At 34.0% G+C, this 21,200-nt stretch overlaps 3 protein-coding genes across 3 annotated transcripts; all 3 read right to left on the reverse strand.

Annotated features, from left to right (window-relative positions):
- Positions 1 to 37: 37 nt before the first annotated feature.
- On the reverse strand, positions 38 to 12,260 carry LOC111701436 (formin-binding protein 4). The gene is made up of 16 exons (XM_023472719.1): positions 12,115 to 12,260; positions 11,080 to 11,416; positions 10,640 to 10,764; positions 10,316 to 10,463; positions 9,917 to 9,990; positions 9,615 to 9,673; positions 8,954 to 9,117; positions 8,403 to 8,470; positions 7,800 to 7,845; positions 7,031 to 7,141; positions 5,892 to 6,001; positions 5,615 to 5,751; positions 4,958 to 5,031; positions 2,635 to 2,949; positions 1,216 to 1,415; positions 38 to 328 (listed from the first exon to the last, which is right to left on the reverse strand). Exons 1-16 carry the CDS (start codon positions 12,241 to 12,243, stop codon positions 248 to 250), a joined length of 2,178 nt encoding a protein of 725 aa, XP_023328487.1. The 5' UTR covers positions 12,244 to 12,260; the 3' UTR covers positions 38 to 247.
- On the reverse strand, positions 12,251 to 14,152 carry LOC111701439 (probable DNA double-strand break repair Rad50 ATPase). The gene is made up of 4 exons (XM_023472723.1): positions 13,931 to 14,152; positions 13,346 to 13,495; positions 12,918 to 12,974; positions 12,251 to 12,741 (listed from the first exon to the last, which is right to left on the reverse strand). The coding sequence occupies exons 1-4, from the start codon at positions 14,117 to 14,119 to the stop codon at positions 12,403 to 12,405; spliced, it is 735 nt and encodes a 244-aa protein (XP_023328491.1). The 5' UTR covers positions 14,120 to 14,152; the 3' UTR covers positions 12,251 to 12,402.
- On the reverse strand, positions 14,127 to 20,914 carry LOC111701434 (mannose-1-phosphate guanyltransferase alpha). The gene is made up of 13 exons (XM_023472717.1): positions 20,816 to 20,914; positions 20,571 to 20,660; positions 20,049 to 20,163; positions 19,338 to 19,457; positions 18,444 to 18,562; positions 17,815 to 17,911; positions 17,233 to 17,382; positions 16,008 to 16,112; positions 15,634 to 15,712; positions 15,528 to 15,559; positions 15,046 to 15,187; positions 14,843 to 14,934; positions 14,127 to 14,342 (listed from the first exon to the last, which is right to left on the reverse strand). Exons 1-13 carry the CDS (start codon positions 20,899 to 20,901, stop codon positions 14,304 to 14,306), a joined length of 1,266 nt encoding a protein of 421 aa, XP_023328485.1. The 5' UTR covers positions 20,902 to 20,914; the 3' UTR covers positions 14,127 to 14,303.
- Positions 20,915 to 21,200: the final 286 nt, after the last annotated feature.

Consider the following 21,200-nt stretch of genomic DNA (forward strand, 5'->3'; position numbering starts at 1 on the left):
CAATGTCAAATTACAATATTTTGTAAGGTCTGAAAGATTACATTACAGGATTTTTATTTGAATAATTCCTGAACTAAAAATACATGTACTAGTTATGAATATTGAGACAAAAATTAAATTGTACGAAAATATAAATAAAGGTCAAATTATTTAGAGTTCTCTGAATTCTAGATTTTCTATTAAAAAATAATTGTTTTAGGTTTATAAGAAAACAATAGATAACTTGACACCAGCTCTAGTTGATGAATTAGTTGATGTTTTGCCACTTGGCCAGCATGTTGTTTAACCCTTTCTTCTTCATAGACAGGCTGTTCGATACTTTTACAGCCTAAACAAAACACAGGTTTAAGAGATTATAGATCTTATTCAGTCTCTTTAAAGGAACTGTAAGACGTAATTTCAAGTGACGTGGCAAGTCAGATTCCTAAAAGTGTCCTTGAAGTGAGAAGCAATTTTTATCAATTATGCATTAATCCCTGACCAGTCCAAGGTTTAAATGGTATCTTTGTGAATCAGACATTCAAACATATCCATATAAACGTATGATTACTCAAAACTACGTGATCAGTCTAATTAAGGAAATAACAATAAATAGGAAACCTAGGATTTCAACTGAGTTTGTGTAGCAGCAGGAGCAAAGATTGAAGGAAAATTTATCATTAAAATTAGCCAACACTCTCTTTCATTGTACGCAATCAGTCCCTTTAAGAGTTGGGGGCTGATAGTCTTGAGGTTTATAAACTAAAGATAGAGGCTTCAACTTAAAGATTAATCTTAAGCTTGGATGATTGTTCAACATTTATACATGTTCTCCTCCAACAAATCTGACAAATTAAAAAAAACCCGATATGTTTATCTTATCTCACTGCGAACTTTAAATTAATCAAAATAATGATTATTCGGAAAATAATGATTATTTGGAAAATAATGATTATTTGGAAAATAATGATTATTTGGAAAATAATGATATTTTCAAAATAATGATTATTTGGAAAATAATGATTATTTGGAAAATAATGATTATTTGGAAAATAATGATTATTTTGAAAATAATGATTATTCTTTGGAAAATAATGATTATTTTGAAAATAATGATTATTTGGAAAATAATGATTATTTGGAAAATAATGATAATTTGGAAAATAATGATGCGTCTCTTGACTATTTTCTTGATTTAGCAGCTGCCTTACGCAAGGGTTGAAAACAAGGTTTTACCTTTTTTCTTCTCTTAGCCTCTGTATGAGGTGCAGGTGATGAAGGAGCAGAATCCCCCTGGGCTCCTTCATACTCTCCTCCTCCTTCCTCCTCTACAGGGGTCTCCTGCTCCTCTTGGGAGATGCTTCTAGCACCTCGGCTAGGAGAGGATATCTGCTGCGGAGCAGGGACAGAAGGGGTTTCAACAGGATCCGAGAAACCTGATAATACAAATAAAACCAGATTTTTAAATGGTTAGGTTCTACTTTCGTAGCAGGCCTTAGAAGAATCCTTTATCATCAGCCTATGGACGGGTTACTGCTATACATATACATCCCAGTTCTCTTTTGAATTAAGAATCTGGTAAATTAGGGATCCAAAATGAAACCAGATTTTATACAGTATCATTCAGCTGTGACCGTATTTTTAAGTTACCCTCCATGCAAGCATATCTATGCCCGATTTACAAAGGTACCCTTGAAACCTTAATATAATCAAAAATAACGTCGTTTTTCTGCATCAAAAGTGTTTATATCGGTGAATTTCTCCATTGATTCTTTTAAGCAAAAATGCGTCAGTCACAGAGAAATTGCAAATGAAAATGAACAGTTTAAATAAACAAAAACATAGATATCTTCAACTCAAACTTGATCAGACAAAGTGTTAAGGATACCGTTGTAAAATCAGGCATTGTCAACTTGGCATGAAGGGTCACTTAAAATTACACGTACAGTCCCTTTCAGTTGAAATTAGCAACATTTTTGCATTTAGTATCCAATATCCATATGCTAAACACATACCAGAAGAGTTCAGATATACATATTAAAACTACAGTAGTGCTCCTAAAACCGTGGAAAATAAAGACGATATTATTTAGGTTGTTATAAAGCAAATAGTTTTATCAATAGGTAAACAATCAAATTACTAAGTGAAGTGGGGTGTTCACACTGCAAGATTATCATGTTTTATGTTCATTGAACTATTCTAAATCATAAGTGGGGTAGAACAGTCGTCTTCCTTCCCACAATTTTATGGGTCCAACTGTAATCAAAACTACAAAACAAAAATGAAAAAATATGTGTTGTTGAAGTACAGAAGGGATAGAAGCTTGGAAATGATCATAATAATATAGTCAATACAAGAAAGATTATCGGACTTAAGTATAAGCTTACAGTAAGTTTTTATTGCTTACAGGGTTGCCCACAAAATGAGATCTCAGACGACTGTACGGAATTTAGTCCATTTTTTTCTATCCTCAATGGTTTCGTGCAGTTGTATATTTGTTTCTTTCGTTGATCAAAATCAAATTAAAAGAAATACCATTAAAAATATATTTCACACATTGGAGCAAATTCACCATCGTATATCTTAATACAGAATTTTATGTCGGTATTAACATCTCATCCTTTGTGGGTAACCCTGTAACAAATAATCGATTACCTATTTCTGAGTAAAAAGAACTTAGTTCATCGGTAAAATTTGAAGTTGCCTCAGAATCCATATTTGTTGGATCCTCCAGCGGTAATTCAGGTTGGGGCTGGGATTGAGGTTGGGGTTGAGGCTGGGGTTGAGGAAGAGGTTGCAGAAGAGGATGCAGTTCGTCCTCGCCATCATCCTCATCATCTTCATCATCCAGTTCCATGTCTTGAGGGACGTTGTCCTGGGTGGGCGGGGATCCTGGAGGAGGTGTGGGCGGGGAAGGAGGTGGGGGAGGGGCGTATCCAGTATCCGTGGGTAGAGGGGGAGGGTTTAGTTCTAAAATATTGAAATTGAATAATCAGTAAAAGAGAATAGAAATACAGGGGAGTATATTCTTACTGGAAGATGAATTGTCCCCCCCATTGGAATTATTGTCATGAATTTCTTTCCTCGTAGGGAAACATTTTTTTTGGCTTTTTACCGCAAACTAGCTATTTTTGCCACTAAATCACTTATTTTACCTTATTTTAAGTCATTAAATCACTCAATTGTTCTCTTTAATTTACAGTCATTTAGAATTTTTGCCACGTTTTTTACCAACTTACACAGGGCCAGGGGTGTATATTAGTTCTGAGATTCAAATCCCCCCCCCCTTTTTAATCATATATTTTCACCAAAATCACAACCAAAACATCAGGTTTTTATAGTAGGGTGACACAGCCCGCGCAAACTTTAAAGAAGTTAGTGGCGGCGGGGGGATTACAGTGGGGCTAGCCCCCCTTGCGGAGAGATTTTTTGAATTTTGGTTTCACAATGAAGTGTTTTGGTGCCCTAAAAGGTCAAACACCAGGTCTCCCCTAAGATTTTTTGAAATTATCAAATTATTTCAGTCATGAATGTAGGCAACAGAATAGCTTCTTAAATGATGGCAAAACATGAAATTTCTAGTAAGGAAAACAAGATATTTCTATTAAGGAAAAAATGAAACTTCTATTAAGGAAAACATGATATTTCTATTAAGGAAAACATGATATTTCTATTAAGGAAAAAAATATATTATATTTTTCCACCAGAAAAGTTTTGTTAACTGTGTGAGCCAAAACTAGCAGGTAAAAAAATGTTAATGAAAAAATCTTGTTTGACACTAAGCTGTCTTTAAGTCCAAGCAGTGTATGCCTGCGCTAGAGTAAAGGTTCTAGAAGATTCTTTTAATTTTCTTCCGTTAGAACTTAAAATACAATTGGGAAATGAGACTCAGTTCTCAGTATAAAGGAAATATAGAAAACTTTTCTAAAATATCTGATTTCTTCCCCATATAGCCAATGGGTGAAACTTTTAAATATTTTTGGGGAAATCGTGATTTTTCCTCTCCCCTTAAGCAACTGGGGAAAATAATAATATCACCATGCAGAAATAAAGGGAAAGAAATATCTTTTAAATTTTCTTTCCCAGACTCAAAGTACAGTGATAATATGTTTCTTCTTCTTTTAACATAGTTTTTCTTCCCTTCTCTCTTCTTTCCCCTTTTTTCTCTTTTCTTCCTCTTTTTTTTTCTTTCCCCTTCTTTCCTCTCTTTTTTCTTAAATTTTTTCCCCTCGGATGAATTCCGTTCCTCCCCCGAAGGGGGTAGAAAAGTAAGAAATAATTCAAAGCATTTATCCTTAAACATGGTTTCTTTAGAAAATATAAAGAAGATATCCTAATTTCTTAATTCCATGGATTAGATTTCAAAACCAGACACAGACACAAATATGGCGCTTTACAACTAGCAGATGTTGGGATGGAAAAACTAAAATAAATTCCTGAACTTCTCTTATTCTGTAAATCCTCAGTCGTTTATTGCCGTTTAGGTTTGAAAGCTTTTTAGTACACAACTGAATGACTGTTATTGGGGAAACACGAGAATGAACTAGTTTGAGTACACACATGAATAAATGGGTTTGAGTACACACCAAAATAAATGGAGATAAGAACACACCTCACATGAATGGATTTGAGTACACAGCTAAATTAATGGTTTTGAGTACAAACCAGTATTAATGGCTTTGAGTACACACATGAAAGAATGGTTTTGAGTACACATCTGAATGAACGGTTTTAAGTGAACGCCTCAACCAATGGTTTTGAGAACACAGCGAAATAAATGGTTTTTAGTACACAACACGCCTCAATGAATGGAATTAAGAACAGAACGAAATGAATTGTTTTACACCACTACTAAATAAAGTTTTGAGTACACACATAAATGAATGGTTTTGAGTAAACACATAAATGAATGGTTTTGAGTACACAACTAGATAAATAGTTTTGAGTACACAATGAAACAAATAGTTTGAGTACACACCTGAATGAATATGTGGATTGATGAAAGTAATTTCTCCAGTTAATCTGTTTCTGAATCTGTACTGTTGGTCTTTCCTAAATTAAACAAATTATTAGAAGGACACAAATTAATTATTAAGTCGCAAAAAATAAGTTAAATTGCTCAGCCATCTTCCATCCTCTATGTACAGTGTACAGTGACCTAAATCTCGGGATATCTAAATAGTAGTATTATACTCAAGACAGTTTAGGCGATATTAGCATTGTACTTTATGCCTCGGAAAAATTGTACGCAAAACAAATGGAAGGAAATGTTCGCGAAAAATGAAAAAGGCTGTTGGATAAATTAATAATGAAATAATTCAGTTTGGTTTTCCGTGACTCCAGCTCTTTAATTTTTCGATAACACTACAAATAATTATAAGAAAAGAAAACCAATTTTTTGCTTTAACTGTAAATAGTTCGCCACGTGATAACAATGTTGTACAAACCTCGATATTACCTGCCTCCATCTTGAGAATGGTTTGCGGCATTCCCTCAGATCGGTGCCATTTTCTTCTTATCTCCAGATTGGAAACATATTCCAGCTTTTTAATACATTTTGCTCTCCAAGGTTTGATTTTACAGTTAATGCGACATGGACTAGGTTGAACTGAGAGTGTATGAAAAGGGACTGTACCTGTCCCATCTCACAGTCCAGGGGTGAAGACAGAGTTGGTCCAATTCCGTTTGGCGGATTCGTCTATGGGCCGTTTCGAGGAAAAATTTGAGATAGTTTGCAGTAAGTGCCCCAGCACTCCACGCACTGTACAATGTCTAGAAATAAAGAACTTTTCACTTAAAAAAATTGTGATAATTTCGTTATGTGATTTAAACTTCATTATTGGCAGATTTTTATAATTTTAAACTCATCAAAGATGTTGGTGTTGGGATAAACCCCCTGGAGTATGTATTACCTCTATTTTTACAGCTAGTAGTTTGAGGCTTGATATTTTCTCTCCACCAACTTTAAAGAATTCAAGTTTTTCCACCAGCTCTTCAGCTAGTTCCTCTTCAGTTAATCCGTCTGCATAAAGATAAACAAAGATAATTGAAAATTCTGAGGATGTTCTTTGTGTCAGAATTCCGCCTTATTAATGAAAAAAGGGAAAAGAAATGTTAGGAAAGGAGTGGATATTTTCGACAAAAAAAATCTTGATTCTTGTAAGTTCATCTTGGACACAGTGCTTCAGAATACAGCCTCGTCTACAGCAATCTTTTCCTTGCAGCCCACAGAGTATAAACTGTTATTGTAGTGCATGGTGCACAACCTATCAGGATATTACTTTCTATGTTTCCATTTTCGTTCTTTCTGGCAAAACTATTATTTTCTTTTTTTCGAGTAGGATGTACTGCCATGTTATTCCACACAGGGTTCTGTTCAGCCTCAAGAAACTGGAGAGAGTTATATAAGAACCTGACTGTTCTGAGCTCCCTTAATGCTTACGCACATATAACGATCATAACAATATATATATATATCTAAAAGGGTAGATGGAAATAAGATTAAATAGATAGATATTTAGGGATATATGGATACAAGGGTACAAGGATACAGGGATTTCAAGAATAGAGTAAAAGGATACAATTATACAGGGATTTCAAGAATACAGTAAAAGGATACAATAATACAGGGATAAAAAGATGACGGGATACAATGATAAACGGATACAGGGATACAAGAATACATAGACACAAGCATAAAGGGATACAAGGAGACAAGGGCAAAGGAAAAATTTAACAGCAATACAAGAATAAGTAATTTTAAAGCTAAATTAAAACCAGGTTACAGAGATGCAGCGATAAAAGGATGAAAAAATAATAATAAAATAATTTATAATTAATGTTAATTTAACAATCATCATATCAAAACAAATTTGATATTTTGGCAGGTTTTTGCTCAGTCGCCCATGAGCTAATCTCAAAAGAAATAGAACTGAATATCGATGTGCATTGTTCAATGCGAAGGTCTGTTAAGTATTCGAAAAACAATAACAATGACGCTAAGGGTGTTCCGTATAAAACGGAAAGCGACCAAAAAGTGAAAATTAAATACCTATAGATTCTTCTTCTTCCTCTTCCTGTGGTGATATGGAACCAGGATTTAAGGTTCCGTTTCTTTTCTCCGTCTTATCTTCTACTTTATTCTCTTCTGTTCCGAGAGAACCTGAACATATTGTTCTTGTTCCTTGTTCATATCTTCTCTATATAATAAAACAGGAAATTCATATATATATATTTTGCCTATAGCCGGTCAAACGGCTGGACAGATTGGGCTGAAATTTTGTGTGGACGCTCATTGGTGGCCGAGGGGTGTTATAGGCTAAAAAATTCCAATTTTTTTCTTCAATTTTTTTTTTCACGGGCAACGCCGGGCTTTTTAGGTAAAAAAGATCTGTTGAGATTACTAGGAATATAATTTTCAAAAAGGATACTTGCAATCTTACGTTACTTTATCTAAACTTCATCTCGAAAATTTATTTATCATTCCAAAAAGTTCAATTTATTACACTATGTAAAACAATATTTTTTTCCAACAACCATGGTACAACTTTCAAATTTTTAAAAAAAAATATACAAAATTGGTTTTATTTTGTAAGTGACCGACCCCGCCAGTTTTTTTTTTCATGTTTTTACACAGATCAAATGAAATGAAATGAAATGAAATGAAATGAAATGAAATGAAATGAAATGAAATGAAATGAAATGAAATGAAATGAAATCAAAATCAGACCACATAAACAATCTTGAAATGACTTTACTAATTCTCAAAGGTAATGTAGGTATTCGTAACGATTTTCCGTAATTTTATACTTTTCACTTACCAGGGAGTACTGTACTAGATTTAACGAACTGTACAGCGTATTTGCTCTACAAAAACAATATTTCTATTATTATTCACATACTTTTTTAAAGAAAGATAGTTCTCACTTTTAAACCAATTTACAGTTGGTATTGTTTTCAAGGTAGATTGTTCTAAACAGGGACTACCCGATTTAAAATGGCGATGATGGTGATTCAAGAAGCTTAGAAAGACCCAAAAGCTCCTTGACCTATGAATCTTTTTATAGAAAGAAAATTTTTTCTGCCATGTATTTTGTATCCTTGTGGCATGAGATATTTAAATTTGCGCTGGGAGAACCAGAAAACTCGATATACGATTTAAGTTATTAAACTCGAACATGGGACACAGCAATTGGGCAGCGTAAACAAACCATTTCAATAAATCAGTGATTTTTAAGCTACATTTAGTAAAATCATTTGCAACATCAAATACTCCATAATACTGCTTTAATGTCGTTTTCCTATTCCATAGTTTTCTGGTTCACCCCGGGAAATAGATGCAAGTCAAAGAAGTTCCTGTTAAAATCATAACTAACTTCAGAATTTTTTTCTTTGTTCTTTATTATAAATAATTAAAATATTTCCTTGAGATCAGGATTTGAGGACTGCGGTTTCTCAGTTTCTACTTCACTGCTCTTATTAAACCTTCCTCCTGAATTATAATTAGTTGAAACTTGAAATACAGAAAATAGAAGATAATCAAAAATAAAAAAATAAATCCGTACTGGAAAAAAATTTATTCAATTGAAATTTTTGATGAAAAAAAAAATTCTACCCTTCTCCTAAAAAAATAATTTTTTTATAGGTTTTTTTTATGAAGTACGTCAATTCGTGATGATAAAGCATAAAAATAATTATGCTAAAAACAAATGATTTGGTACCGAATTTAATGAATTTGAGAGGTCTTAACTCCCTAATACATATAGCCGGTTCAAATCCTGAATCACCGATTCTTATCCTCATAAACCTTTAATTTTGAATCTAAAATTCAGGATTTGCATGAACCAGTACTAGGCAGTTTAGCGACCTCTCTCCAATTCATTAAATTCGGACCCTGAATCCGAAAAATAGAAAAACTTACTCAATATTTTTAAATTAAAAAAAAATACTTATTTTGTAAAAATTCTTTTAATACCGGGAAGTGCAATACGTCGCTTTCTGCTGTTGACGGCTGTTGGTTCCTTGACAGCTTGAATTTGATGCTGTCCAGCTGTCTCCACCTGATGTTCAGATTTGTAGCTGTCTAGAGCAGCTTTCTGTTCAGCTGTCTGCCAGCTTTCGCTTGATGGGAAGAATATTCTGGCAATAAAACAAAATTAAACAAGTTTTTCAAATTTTAATAACAGTTTCTCCTCTCTCACGACAGTTCGACCCTTCCTCGTTTATGAGTTTTTATATTCAATAATACGACTGGTTTACTTGCTCCAAACCTTCAGATTTCTTTACAATAACCATAAATATTTCAAACTTTGACTATTTGATCTAGCAGAGTTTATATTTTGAGATATCTAGGGTTTTAGACTTCAGATTACAAAAATATAAAGATCAAGAAAATTGAGTTGAAGGCAAGAAATCAGTTCCTTTGCGCTCACATATTCCGAGTTGCAAGGGATTTTTTGGAAAGACATAAAAAGTCAACTAGCATATAAAATGACCCCATGCGCCTTTTTCAGGAATAAGTAGATATTGAAAAAAATCAAATTTTTTTTAAATGGATTCATATGACTTTTTTGTTGCATGAAATAATTTCTGATTTAAAATTCTTTAAATTCCTTTTCGTTTTATTTGGTTCTTTCCTGCCCGAGGAGTCGAGTTGACCGGTCACAGGCTTCAGCTTTGAGGAGGCCTTTACCTCCTGAATCATCAATCATGAAAATTAAGGTTATTTCACTAAAACTGTGTAAAACACTTTAAAATTAAAAAAAGAAAAATAAATTCATTTCTAAAAGTTAGAATAAAGAATTAAAAAAAAAATAAGATAAAGATCAACCTGGACAACTATTTTATGTCTTAATAATTTTTTCAAAATTATTTGACATTATTTTAAAAATTATTTGACCGATCAGTAACCTTGATATCTAATTGATTGATTATATCCCTGAATATCCTCTGAATCACTATCTGATTGATCAGAGTCTGAGTAGGAGCTGAGTAGTGAAAATGAGCTCAGACCTGAACATTCAAAATGTAAAAAACATTTAAACTTATTTCAATTCAGATTTGGTACAAGAGCAAGTATTTCTTGTTAAAAAAAAGAATACCTTCCCTCCAATTAAAAAAATTCTTTTAAGGATATTTCAGGGGATTTACCGCTGGAAAGGGAGAACAAAATTAGTTTTCAAGTGAAACGTTTTTGACAGTTCTAGAAACATTTAAAAAATAAAATGTACTCCAAAATCTAAAAATATCATTTCTTCATTCAACCGAGAATATTGATCAAGGTTGCCAGCTAATAAGAGGAATAGGACGCACATTTCGAGTTAATTTTCTTTTATACCTGTTGGTTGTTGAGCTGTAGGTTGACCGGGTGGCGGGGGAGGGGGAGCAAAGACGTGTGAGGGATGAGGAGGAGGGAGGAGCACACCAGCAGGGGAAGGGGGGACTCCAGAACTTGATGGATCCACATGAACATTTCCCCCATTCATCTTAACATGAAAGGTTATGGACATTCTCTATAATTTTATTATCTGTTATCATAACTATCTATTTATTCGTTTTCGTTAATATTATAATTATTATTGCGGTAAATCCTCAATTCTCAGTAATCAGACTTATTCTATTCCATTTAAGTTCCAATGAATTACTGAGTAGATAAACTTACCTGATAGTCTGGAGGCTGTTCAGCCTCTATCTTTGACATAATATCCTCCATGGAATCGTCTAACTGACGAGGCTGTCCTTCTCCGTTAACAGGTGCGGAATCTCCGTTGGTAGTACACTGATCCTCTAGAAGATTACAACAACATTTAAATAGAAGAAAAGCATAAATAAGTAGTAAAAAAGACTTATCGTCTTCCGTGTGAATTAAAATGTTTAAAACTAGACAGAGGCGCAACAAGGGGGGGCGGCCCCCCCATATAGCACCTGAGAATATAGTTTATTGAATATATGTCAAATTCTTTTAGATAAGACGATGAAATCCGGAAAAAAACGCATCTATTAATTTTTTATTCAACTTAATGTTAAAGTGCTGTAAAAGAAGGAAGGAATTAAAGAATGAGGTCCAAAATATTGCTTTTTGAATAGTAAATAGCAAAATACCTTTCGAGTTTTCGTTCTCCAGGTTGTTTTGAGATGCTGTGTAAGTTTCAGAACTAGTCTTGTACTCGTTTTGTTTTAAATCCTCCGCTCCAAGAGGCGGCGGATCAGACTCCGCCCTCGGAACCCGGGGACCAATAAACTCTGGATCAGCCTCTATTGTTTCCGCCGGAACTTCATCTTCCTCCGGCTCCGGTTCACTATCATAACCACAAACTAACGAGGATGGAGGAATGTTGTCCTTGAGAACCGAGGTTGGTGGCGGAGGTGGGTTTGGTGGCGGAAGGGCGAGTAAACTGTGGCGGTATTGTATCATTTCAGGGGGGATCTCCCATACAACCTAGAGAGCAAGAGAATAAATTTACCAAGCGATTCTAATGGGAAAAAAGCAGATGTATATATTTTCAAATATTAAACCCCACCCCGCCCGGGGGAGGGTTTTTTAAATTTTCCTCCAATCTATATATAAATTTGGCTTGTCTGTCTGTTTGTTTGTATCCAATAAACGTCAAAACGGCTGAACCGATCGGGTCCAAATTGTTTGTGGGACATCTAGGGACCCCAGGGAAGGTTTATGAATGATTGAAATTTTAAATATTTGTCTCAATCAAAATTCAATCTTCATTAAATTTTTTAAAATTTTGAAAATCCACTAATTTTTTTGTGAAAATCCGCGAATTATTTTTGTTTTGTTTTACGATGTACACAAAGAGAACATTGTTCACAATTAATTTAGAAGATGAGGCTAGAAAGTAGGGCGCGAAGCGCCTTGAATTTTTAGTATTCATAAATTTACCGTAATTCAGCGAAAAACATCTATTATAAAACAATTGTGTACAGCAATAAGCAATCTTAATGAAAAATATAAAATGTTCTAGACTCTTTTTCAGAAGACTATATAAAACACATATATCTTCCAAAAAAAATATTTTCTAGGGGGGAATTATCTAAAGAAAATATACACCCCTCGATAAAAGATCATTCATTTATCATTTTTTGTTAACTAAGGGAAGGGGGGGGGGGGCTGTCCTAATATACCTGGTTAGTCAAGGTGTTCCAGTAGTAAGGGTACCCGGAGTTAACATCTGGACATTCCTGCCAGAATGAACCTGGATGAGGTGGGACTAGAGCTGGGTTCAGAAGATCTAGGGGTGGTACACCGCTCATTCTTAAATCTGAAATAATTAAAATCTTTTATCAAAAATACATCTTTAGATTGAGATCATTGAGTAGTTGTTTAGACAGAAAAGACGGTACATTTTTGAGAAGCTCACATTTCTAGTATCACAGAGATGTTCTAAATTTTTCAACCGAATATGACAACTTCTACAATCTTTTAATCTTCTTCAGTGGGGACTCAACCGCTGCTGGTTCCGCGGCGCTGAGAAGATAAAATCCAATTTTACGCTTCACGTTCTCAAATTCTCCTTCAATCATTTCCAGTTTACGCGTGACTAACTCCAATCTAAACATTGCGTCCTCCGTCGTCTTGGCGTGCACCTTCTCCTTATCCTCGAGGTCAATGATCTTATTCTTGAGGTCAGCGTTCATGGAAGACATACGCTCCCTCACCATAGAGGCCACCATCCCTTGAACCTCCGCCAGGATGTTTTGACGTAATGAGACCTCCAGCTCTTCTAACTTAACCGCGTGAGATTCTATCGCCTAAAACAATCAAATGCGTCTATTTTACTCATTTAATGCCCAGGCAAATACGCAAAGAGGATCTTTTGTTTGTATTCGCCCGATTCTGAAGAAACGGGGTAGGGATGTCATAAACTTCTAAAGATATCCTGCCCCCAACCTCCCAATTTAAAATAAAAATATTTAATAATTGTCACCTCCTCTAATTCTGCAATCTTCTTCCTAACCTCTTCTAGCTTCTTGTCCACCAATTCCTAGATAAAAATAGTTAAATAGGGGAAACATCTAGAGGAATATATTTTCAAGAAAAAAAGATTTTTAACGCTCTGGGAAAAAAATGAAAAGATGGACAGTTCTTTCATCTTGTTTGTCCGAAAATTTATAATTTTTTCCCAGTTCTGCAAAAAAAATCTCTTAAAAAACATACATATCAGAAAACATTTAAAAAAAGTGGTCGGGAAATACAAATGATTTTTCAAGAGCATAACCCCCTCTTTAAATGTCCCCCCACTCCTTCTGAAATTTTCTACGGAACATATATATGCTCTCGGAGTTTTTCCTTCACATTAACAGTATATGAACACTGCTCATTTAAAATTGAATAATTTATTTTAAACGTTTTTACCTTCAGTATTTCTTCGATTTCATCCTTTCTCTTTTCTGAATGTTTCTCTTCTCTCTTCTTCTGTTTCCGCTCCGCGTCCTTCTTGCTCAGGCGGATAATTTTCCTTAACCTCTTGTTCTCTTTCTTCAAGCTCTTCATAACATCATTATTCTGTGGTTCAAAACATTAAAAACAACATTGCAGAAATAAGGGGGGGGGAGGGGTTTAGTTAATATTTCAAAATGACAAGAAATGTAAACTGAGAAGACTTGCAGACTAATCTAAACTCTTTTTTTTCTGGAAAAAATTAGAGTTGTTCAATCGGAAACAAAATAGTGGAACTAGTATAATACAATTAGAGCTTCCCACGAATTTGAAATTTAATCTTTCGCTAAATTTATCCACATGACAAGGACGCATAGTTATTAGGAGAATAGGCTAACTATAATAGGGTTTTAAAAGTCAGTTTTCAATGCTTTTGTGTTCTGTCAATCTGGTAATAGACCTAGACAAAACTTTCATCGCTTTTGTTAAAAAAAAAGTTCAATCTTTAAAAATATCATTTGTCCAATAAAGATTTAAAGTTAGTTTGTTTTTAATGAATTCCTGAGAGAGATAAAGATTTTCGTCCCTCAGTTCCTGAATCTCGGCCTCGAGGTCAGCCTTGTCGAATTCAGGTTGGATTACAGCCTCTTCTTTCTTGGGTTCTTGAACCTCGAGGCCGATCTCTTCAGCCTCCAAGTAGGGTTCGTTAGTATTTTTTTCAACATCAGAAGGATTCTGCCCAAGGGACATTTTCTATCTGAAAATAGAAACCTATTTGAACAAAACATACGAGTGCAAAATATAAATAATAAATCTTAAAATTTCTAAAAATAAAACTTTCAAATTTTTTTTTTGGTTTGTACCATAGGAAACAACAGTGCCGAAAACAGTGAATTCAAAAAACCCAGCCAATTCAACATAAATAGTGTATAAATCACAGAATTATTTGGTTCTTGTAGCTGCCACTTAACTCCTGCAATTCACACAACTTGAAAAAAAAACTTATTTTAAAAAGCTTAGGAACCAGGTTTAATGAAAAGCGAGCAGACGTAGTTCAACCTCTTATATTTTGTTCCAGATCAAGTTACAGAGAAGTTATGTCTACGTAATTAAATCATTTCTCGCTAATGACTTGTACTTGTATACTTCTCTGCACTACAGTTCTTTTTGATTATTAATTCTGGTCCCAGCTGAAAACTCCAAAACATCACGACCATTGACCAGAGACAGAGACCAGAGACATAAATTTTCAACAAAATGAACTTAAACTTAACGCCATAAATATGTAGACGAAAGAGATAAAACTCTTTGTAAAAATTAAAAAGGGTGATCTGACACCTAATGAACTTTTGATAAATAAGCGATAGTTTATTATCCCTTGCAGATAATATTTCCTGGCGGGAAAAACAATTTTTTTGCCAAGCTTTGGACGATTTTTGGGAATCCACGGTAAAGACGGTAAAGTTGTGGTTCCTTGTGTGGTAAAACTATAGAGTTGAGGATAATAACCTCCGAAGGAACTATTACGTGACCTCCGAGGATCGTTATGGAAGGATTCATTTGACCTAAAATTATAAAATTATTGAGAAGCAATATTAGGATTCGGTCCAGCAGTTTGGCCGGCCAGAGGGAACATATATATGAATGTTTGGTTTTATTATAGAGATAGTATAAACCTGCACTGTTGAACAGAGGATTGTTTTCTATTTTTGCGAAAGGTTTGTTTGGGTTTGGATCATCAGGAGTACCCTCTACCCTACTCCAGTCCCCTACTATACTACTCCAACCTAATACAAGAGGTAAAGTTAGTAGGAGTACCTTCTACCCTACTTCAGCCTAATACAAGGATTAGAGTTAGTAGGAGTACCTTCTACCCTACTCCAGTCCCCTACTATACTACTCCTACCTAATACAAGGGTTAGAATTAGTAGGAGTACCTTCTACCCTACTCCAGTCCCCTACTATACTACTCCAACCTAATACAAGGGTTAGAGTTAGTAGGAGTACCTTCTACCCTACTCCAGTCCACTACTATACTACTCCAACCAAACACAAGAGGTAAAGTTATTGGTGTACTTTTCTACCAACCTTACTCCAGTCCTCTACTATACTACTCCAACCTAATACAAGAGGTACACTTATTTGAGTACTTTTCTACCTTACTCCAGTCCCCTTCATTATTACTCCAACCTACAAGAGTCATAATTAACAGGAGAATTCAAACATTCTTTAGTTCTGAAAAAAGGTAGCAATAAAAAACCAACCTATTACTGCAGATGGATCTACTTTAGCTGTAGAATGAATAAAAACATCCCCGATAATTGTCGGACCTTTTTTTCTATCCTTAAAAAAAAATAAAAAATACAAGAAATATGCCATTAGATTAGAAAATTAGTAAAATTAGAAGAAAAATCGGTGATTCAAATTTGAACTGGAGACATGCAGTTCAGCAATCCCTCAAATTCATTAAATTTGGGCCCAGGGTATATATAAGAAAACATGACATATAACAAGTATGTAAAATATAAAAAAGGAAACATTTTTATGAACTTTTACTATGACATTCCGTCACTTTTCCTTCTCTCTACAAAAAAGGAACAAAAAATTACACTAAAAATAAACGACGACATTAACTAACCTGAGCCAGCCTTCCTACATAGTTATTTCTATACAAGTTTAAGTAATGCCGGTTAGCATAGATAGCGCTTCCAGCAGTTTTCACCTGACTCCACCAATTGTTGGTCTAAACAGTAATTTTAAATTATAATCTTAAGTGATCTTTTACTTGCAGAATTTACCGCATTTTCTAACATCACTTTTTTCCAGGTAGAAATTAACATTGAAGGGTCAAAAATACAACTTGTGGATTTTTATTACAAACTCTAAACCCTTACCACATTGAGGGATACAGGAATTTACAAGGTTTTTTTTTCTCTCCATTTTCTGTAGCTCCACCCTAATGGGGGAAGCAGGGGTGGGCCATTGCTTCAATTTTCACCCCTATATCCACCTTTGTTATACCATTACCGTGTGCAGAATTATTATAATTATTATAATTCAACCTATAATAGTCAATTTATCATGTCCTGTAGGCTTTGTCACGTTGAGGTCCAGCGGATGCTATTTCGTTTGCACTAATGTCCGATTGAACTAACGTACTTTTGCAATTAAAGTCATCTGATCAGTAACACTTGTGACCGCAGCGCCCGGCCCCCTAGCCTGTCCTAGCCGCAGCGCTTGGCCCAGAAATTGTCCTAACCTAACCCTCAAATAAAAGGTTAGTCCGAATGAACGTTAGTGCAAATGTAAATTAGTCCGATCAATCATTAGTGCAAACGATACGACACCGTCCAGGGTTAAGCTACTCGCCACTCTACAAAGTCAGCTTGGGTTAGTGAATCATATCCGACTTGAATGTTTACAGGATTCAATAGGTACGTCAAATATGTTAAGAGACATAAAAATGCCGTTGATGGGCAAAATAAGTTTAATGGTACCCATATCCATTGAAGTAAAAATGTAAAAAAAAAAATCTTACTAGGGGGTTATAACATATGTGAATTATATTAACCACTGAAGTTTAGGTTTGTTATGAAAACGAAATATAAGAGTATAATGAAAAAATGAAATTAAAGGGTATTAAACAAAATTCAAATGAAAGGCCGGGTATTATTGAAAAAAGAGCATCATATGCAAAGTGCAGTGTGCAGTGTATAAATTGCAAAGTGCATTTTAGTGTAGAGTTTGCATCGTACAGGAGTTCACTTGCTAGGGTAAGCACTATCCTAAACAAAATGTTCTCCTCGGCCTTGGCGAGGTAATTCTAAATATATGACAGGCCAATCTAGTCAATTTATTCTCACCAAGTACACATAGGACGTATTAGTCCCCGCTAACGGGACCATAACGTCCTTCTCCAGCCAGATTGCGTCCCGTCCGTCCTTTTCAAACACGGCGTCCTTCTTCCCATCAAGGCCCGAGTAAAACTCCGTCTGCTTTGCTTGAAATATTGTCTGAAAAAAATGTCTTTTAATCATGATTATTTTTGGAACCTGAACTAACGGAAACCGATTTAAAGGGTATCCTAAACCTAATTCAAGATCTAGGTTTGAAAACATTTAGGTCAGACCGAGGTTACCGGGAAAGAAATTTTTTTAAAATGAACACTAATACTAATTTGGACTATTAGATTACAGCTTAAACGTCACGTATATTAAATAACTAGAAATTACTACTAGCTTGGGAACCCAGCGTTGCCTGGAAACTAAACTTTCTTTACAAAAGTCAATCCACTCAGTTTAGAAATTCAAAACCAAGTTTTAAAAAATCCCCTTGATTCTACAGAGCTCCCAACCAAAGTTTGAGGCAAATCGGTCACGGGATTCCTGAGATATCCAAACAAAACAGAGACAGACAGACAGGGATTACTAATTTATATATGGTACCTGTAGCATTTGAAAAATCTGCTGCGAGAATATATACACTCCGCAGTTGATCAAGGTAGACACATAGGTTTCAGGCTTTTCCACATAGTGAAGAATACTGTTAACCAAACAAACATTTATTCATAATTGGCATTGTTATTCACAAAAAAATCATGACCAATCTTTATAAAGTTTGGTCAAATAAAGTAACACATACCAAAGTGACTTACATTTTTAAAAATTAACCCCCGATTTTCCACTCATTTCTGGCATTTACAAACTCCATCAAATAAAGGCTTCATTTCCTACCTTTCAGCTTTTAGAACAAGAAATATAGAAATGTAAAAATATTTGCATCTGCTATCATATCACTATTTAAAAAATATTGTTATAAATAAAAAGTAAAAAATAAAAATGTAAAAAAGATGTGTACGTGTTGCAGCATATTTAATCCTTTACAATACAAATCAAACAAGATTAAAAATCAAAATTAACCAAAATCAACAAACACTTTCCTTTGAAAAGTTTGTTTTTCTGTGCATATTCTTATCCTCTACAATACAATCAAAATTAATCAAAATTAGTGGAAAAAAACCAAAATTGACCAAAATGAACCTATTTTCCTCCCTGTTCACCGAATGTTTGTTTTCCTATGTGTATTCTTATCCTCTACAATACAACCAAAATTAACCGATTGTTGTCGTGTAGCTTCAGTTCCCATCATTGTAGCAATACAGTCAACCTTCCCTTGGTGGAACTCAAGCATCGGCTGAACAAAATAAATAAATATAATGATCAACCATCCATCCATAAAAATCAGGGTTAAGCTCTTATCTAACCGCACCACTATTATGGTTGGCATGGCGTCACTGGCACATTGTGGAGGGCTAGGCAAGAGTCAAGTTAAAAGGCAGGTTGCCTTAAAACCAGCAACACACTTTCCAGATACTGACAGGTTCTGTCAATACCAACCAGTGTAGAGAAAGTATGGTAACAAGAGAAATGGAAATTAACTCAAGAAAGTTACAATAGTAAAGGGACTTTGAAAGTAAATTAAAGTGATCTTTCATTAGGAACTAAAAAAAACAATAATAAAAGCATGAATGCATGAATTGAAAAACAAAAAAAATATTAAAGTTTGCTAGAATGAATATATGAAAGCAAGGCTGGTTGAAGTTTGAATAATGCATTAATAAATGAATTAGTCTGTTTTAATTAATAAAAAATGTAAATAGATAAATGAATGCATTCAAATCATGAATGAATTAAGTCTAAATTATTAAAAACGAATCTCTATCAATCATTCAAGCAGGGTTTTAGGGACTTCCTACTATCCTCATATTAAACTCGAGATGAATATTGAAACTATGAATGACAGGATGAATGCATGAATGAATGAACAGATAAATAAATGAAGAAAAGAATGAAAAAGATGAATACATAATAAATGAATGCATGCATAAATGAATGATTTTAATGATGAGCACATGAATGGAAACACGACTAAAAACGTACTGAAAAGTAAACAAATAAATATATTCTACCTTCAATGGAAAGTCCGCGCAAACATCTCCATTCATGACGAAGAAAGCGTCTGGATTACCAGCTCTGATCTGATCTCTGAAATGATATATTCCTCCAGCTGTTCCCAAGGGAGAATACTCCTAACATTATATATCATGAACAACATGATAATTATACATAAAAAATACTTGAAAATGTCAAAATTTAGGCCCCAAAGGGAACCAAATGTAAAGAGGAATATATTTTCTGTAAAATAATAATTTTTTTCTCTTCATTTGTTAGAAAAGTTAAGAATTTTAGCGTTGAGGAAAAAAAAGATCAGATTGGAATGCAAACGATGTAAAAAAAAATGAAGTAAATTAGACATCCATTTTACACCCAAGGTTATGAAAAAAAAAACAATACCAAGAATTGTTATGATAGATCTCGAAAGTTAATAAGAAATGCAAATTATCCAACCAATCAGAAAATGAAATTTAGTCACAAGCTCTTAGTTCCTAACTCTTATATTGCAGAAACCTTTTGCGTAGACCTTCAAATAGCATAGTTAGAAAACTCAAAGGTTTACAAAATCAGGTGGCAAAAATATAAGGATTAGCAAATGAAGGTTTCATGCGAGAAATTAGCAACGTTGGCGTTTTCAAGAATTTCAGATTTCGAATTTAAATTGTATAATATTCGTTTTTCAGATTTCGAATTTAAATTGTATAATATTCGTTATGTATATATTCCTGTAGGTATCTGATGGAAGTGGAGGAGTGGATCTCTGACATCTCCTGGATAAAGGTGGAGAGCTCATGAGCAGGATAGAACCCTAGAACCAGTATCTCCTTGATCTCCGGAACACTAAACAATATAAACAAGATGAAGGATCATGAGCAGGTTAGAACCCTAGAACCAGGATCTCCTTTATCTCAGGAACACTAAAATATGTGCATATTTACAGTGCACATCGGGGCGAAAATATAGAATTCTAATATTAATTCAATAAAAGAATTAAACTAATTTTTAAATAAGATTTAAAAAACAAAAGATTTTTTTTTGTCTTTTCCTGATCAAATTACATAACAAACTATGGGATTTTTTATAGCACTCTTAAAATTAAATGCCAATTTGAAAACCAGTCCCAAACTCGTATTCTAAAATTTATGTTTGTTGAATGAGAAACTGACTTTGATTGATTGATTGAACGTTTATTTCTTTGATGTATCTTATTAAAAAAAACAGAGCATCTTAAATACCGGTAAACTGACCTGGCACAAGCTTCAATATGGTGTTGAAGTATTGGTATACCAGCAACAGGAAACAAAGGTTTGGGCACATCAAGGGATAATGGACGAAACCTGGAAAATAAAAGATCTCTCTGTAAAATTGTCATATTTATCCTTGTCCATTAACTTCATTCCAGAATTCAACCAATAAAAAAGCCGCTTTCGATAATTACAAAAAATTTGATTGTTTTTTTAATATTTAATTTGATTTTGATTTGAATTATAACCTTGTCCCTTTCTGTGGGCCCGCAATAAGAATTACGGCTTTCACCACCGCCATTTTGTTCTGCTCAACTCTGGAAAATTTTTGCATTGAATATAAAATATGAAACTAGGAATTAAATTTATCCATAACATTGAATTTAAAAATGATTACGATGGAAAATTTATTTTTTAAAAATTTAACTATCGTTCAAAAAGTATAATAAAGTATTTATGTATCTGAGTTTTGTGACGTTTCATAATTTGAAAAATGTTGCAATAACTAACAAAAGACTGATTGAAAAAGGTTTACATTATTGTTCTAATCCTTCCTTAATATCTTAACAATGGACTATTTGCCACATTTTTAATTTGCTAAATACGATTTATGTACTGTAAAATTTTAAATAC

Source organism: Eurytemora carolleeae, unplaced genomic scaffold (assembly GCF_000591075.1).
Source record: "Eurytemora carolleeae unplaced genomic scaffold, Eaff_2.0 scaffold361, whole genome shotgun sequence".
Taxonomy (NCBI): Eukaryota; Metazoa; Arthropoda; class Copepoda; order Calanoida; family Temoridae; genus Eurytemora; species Eurytemora carolleeae.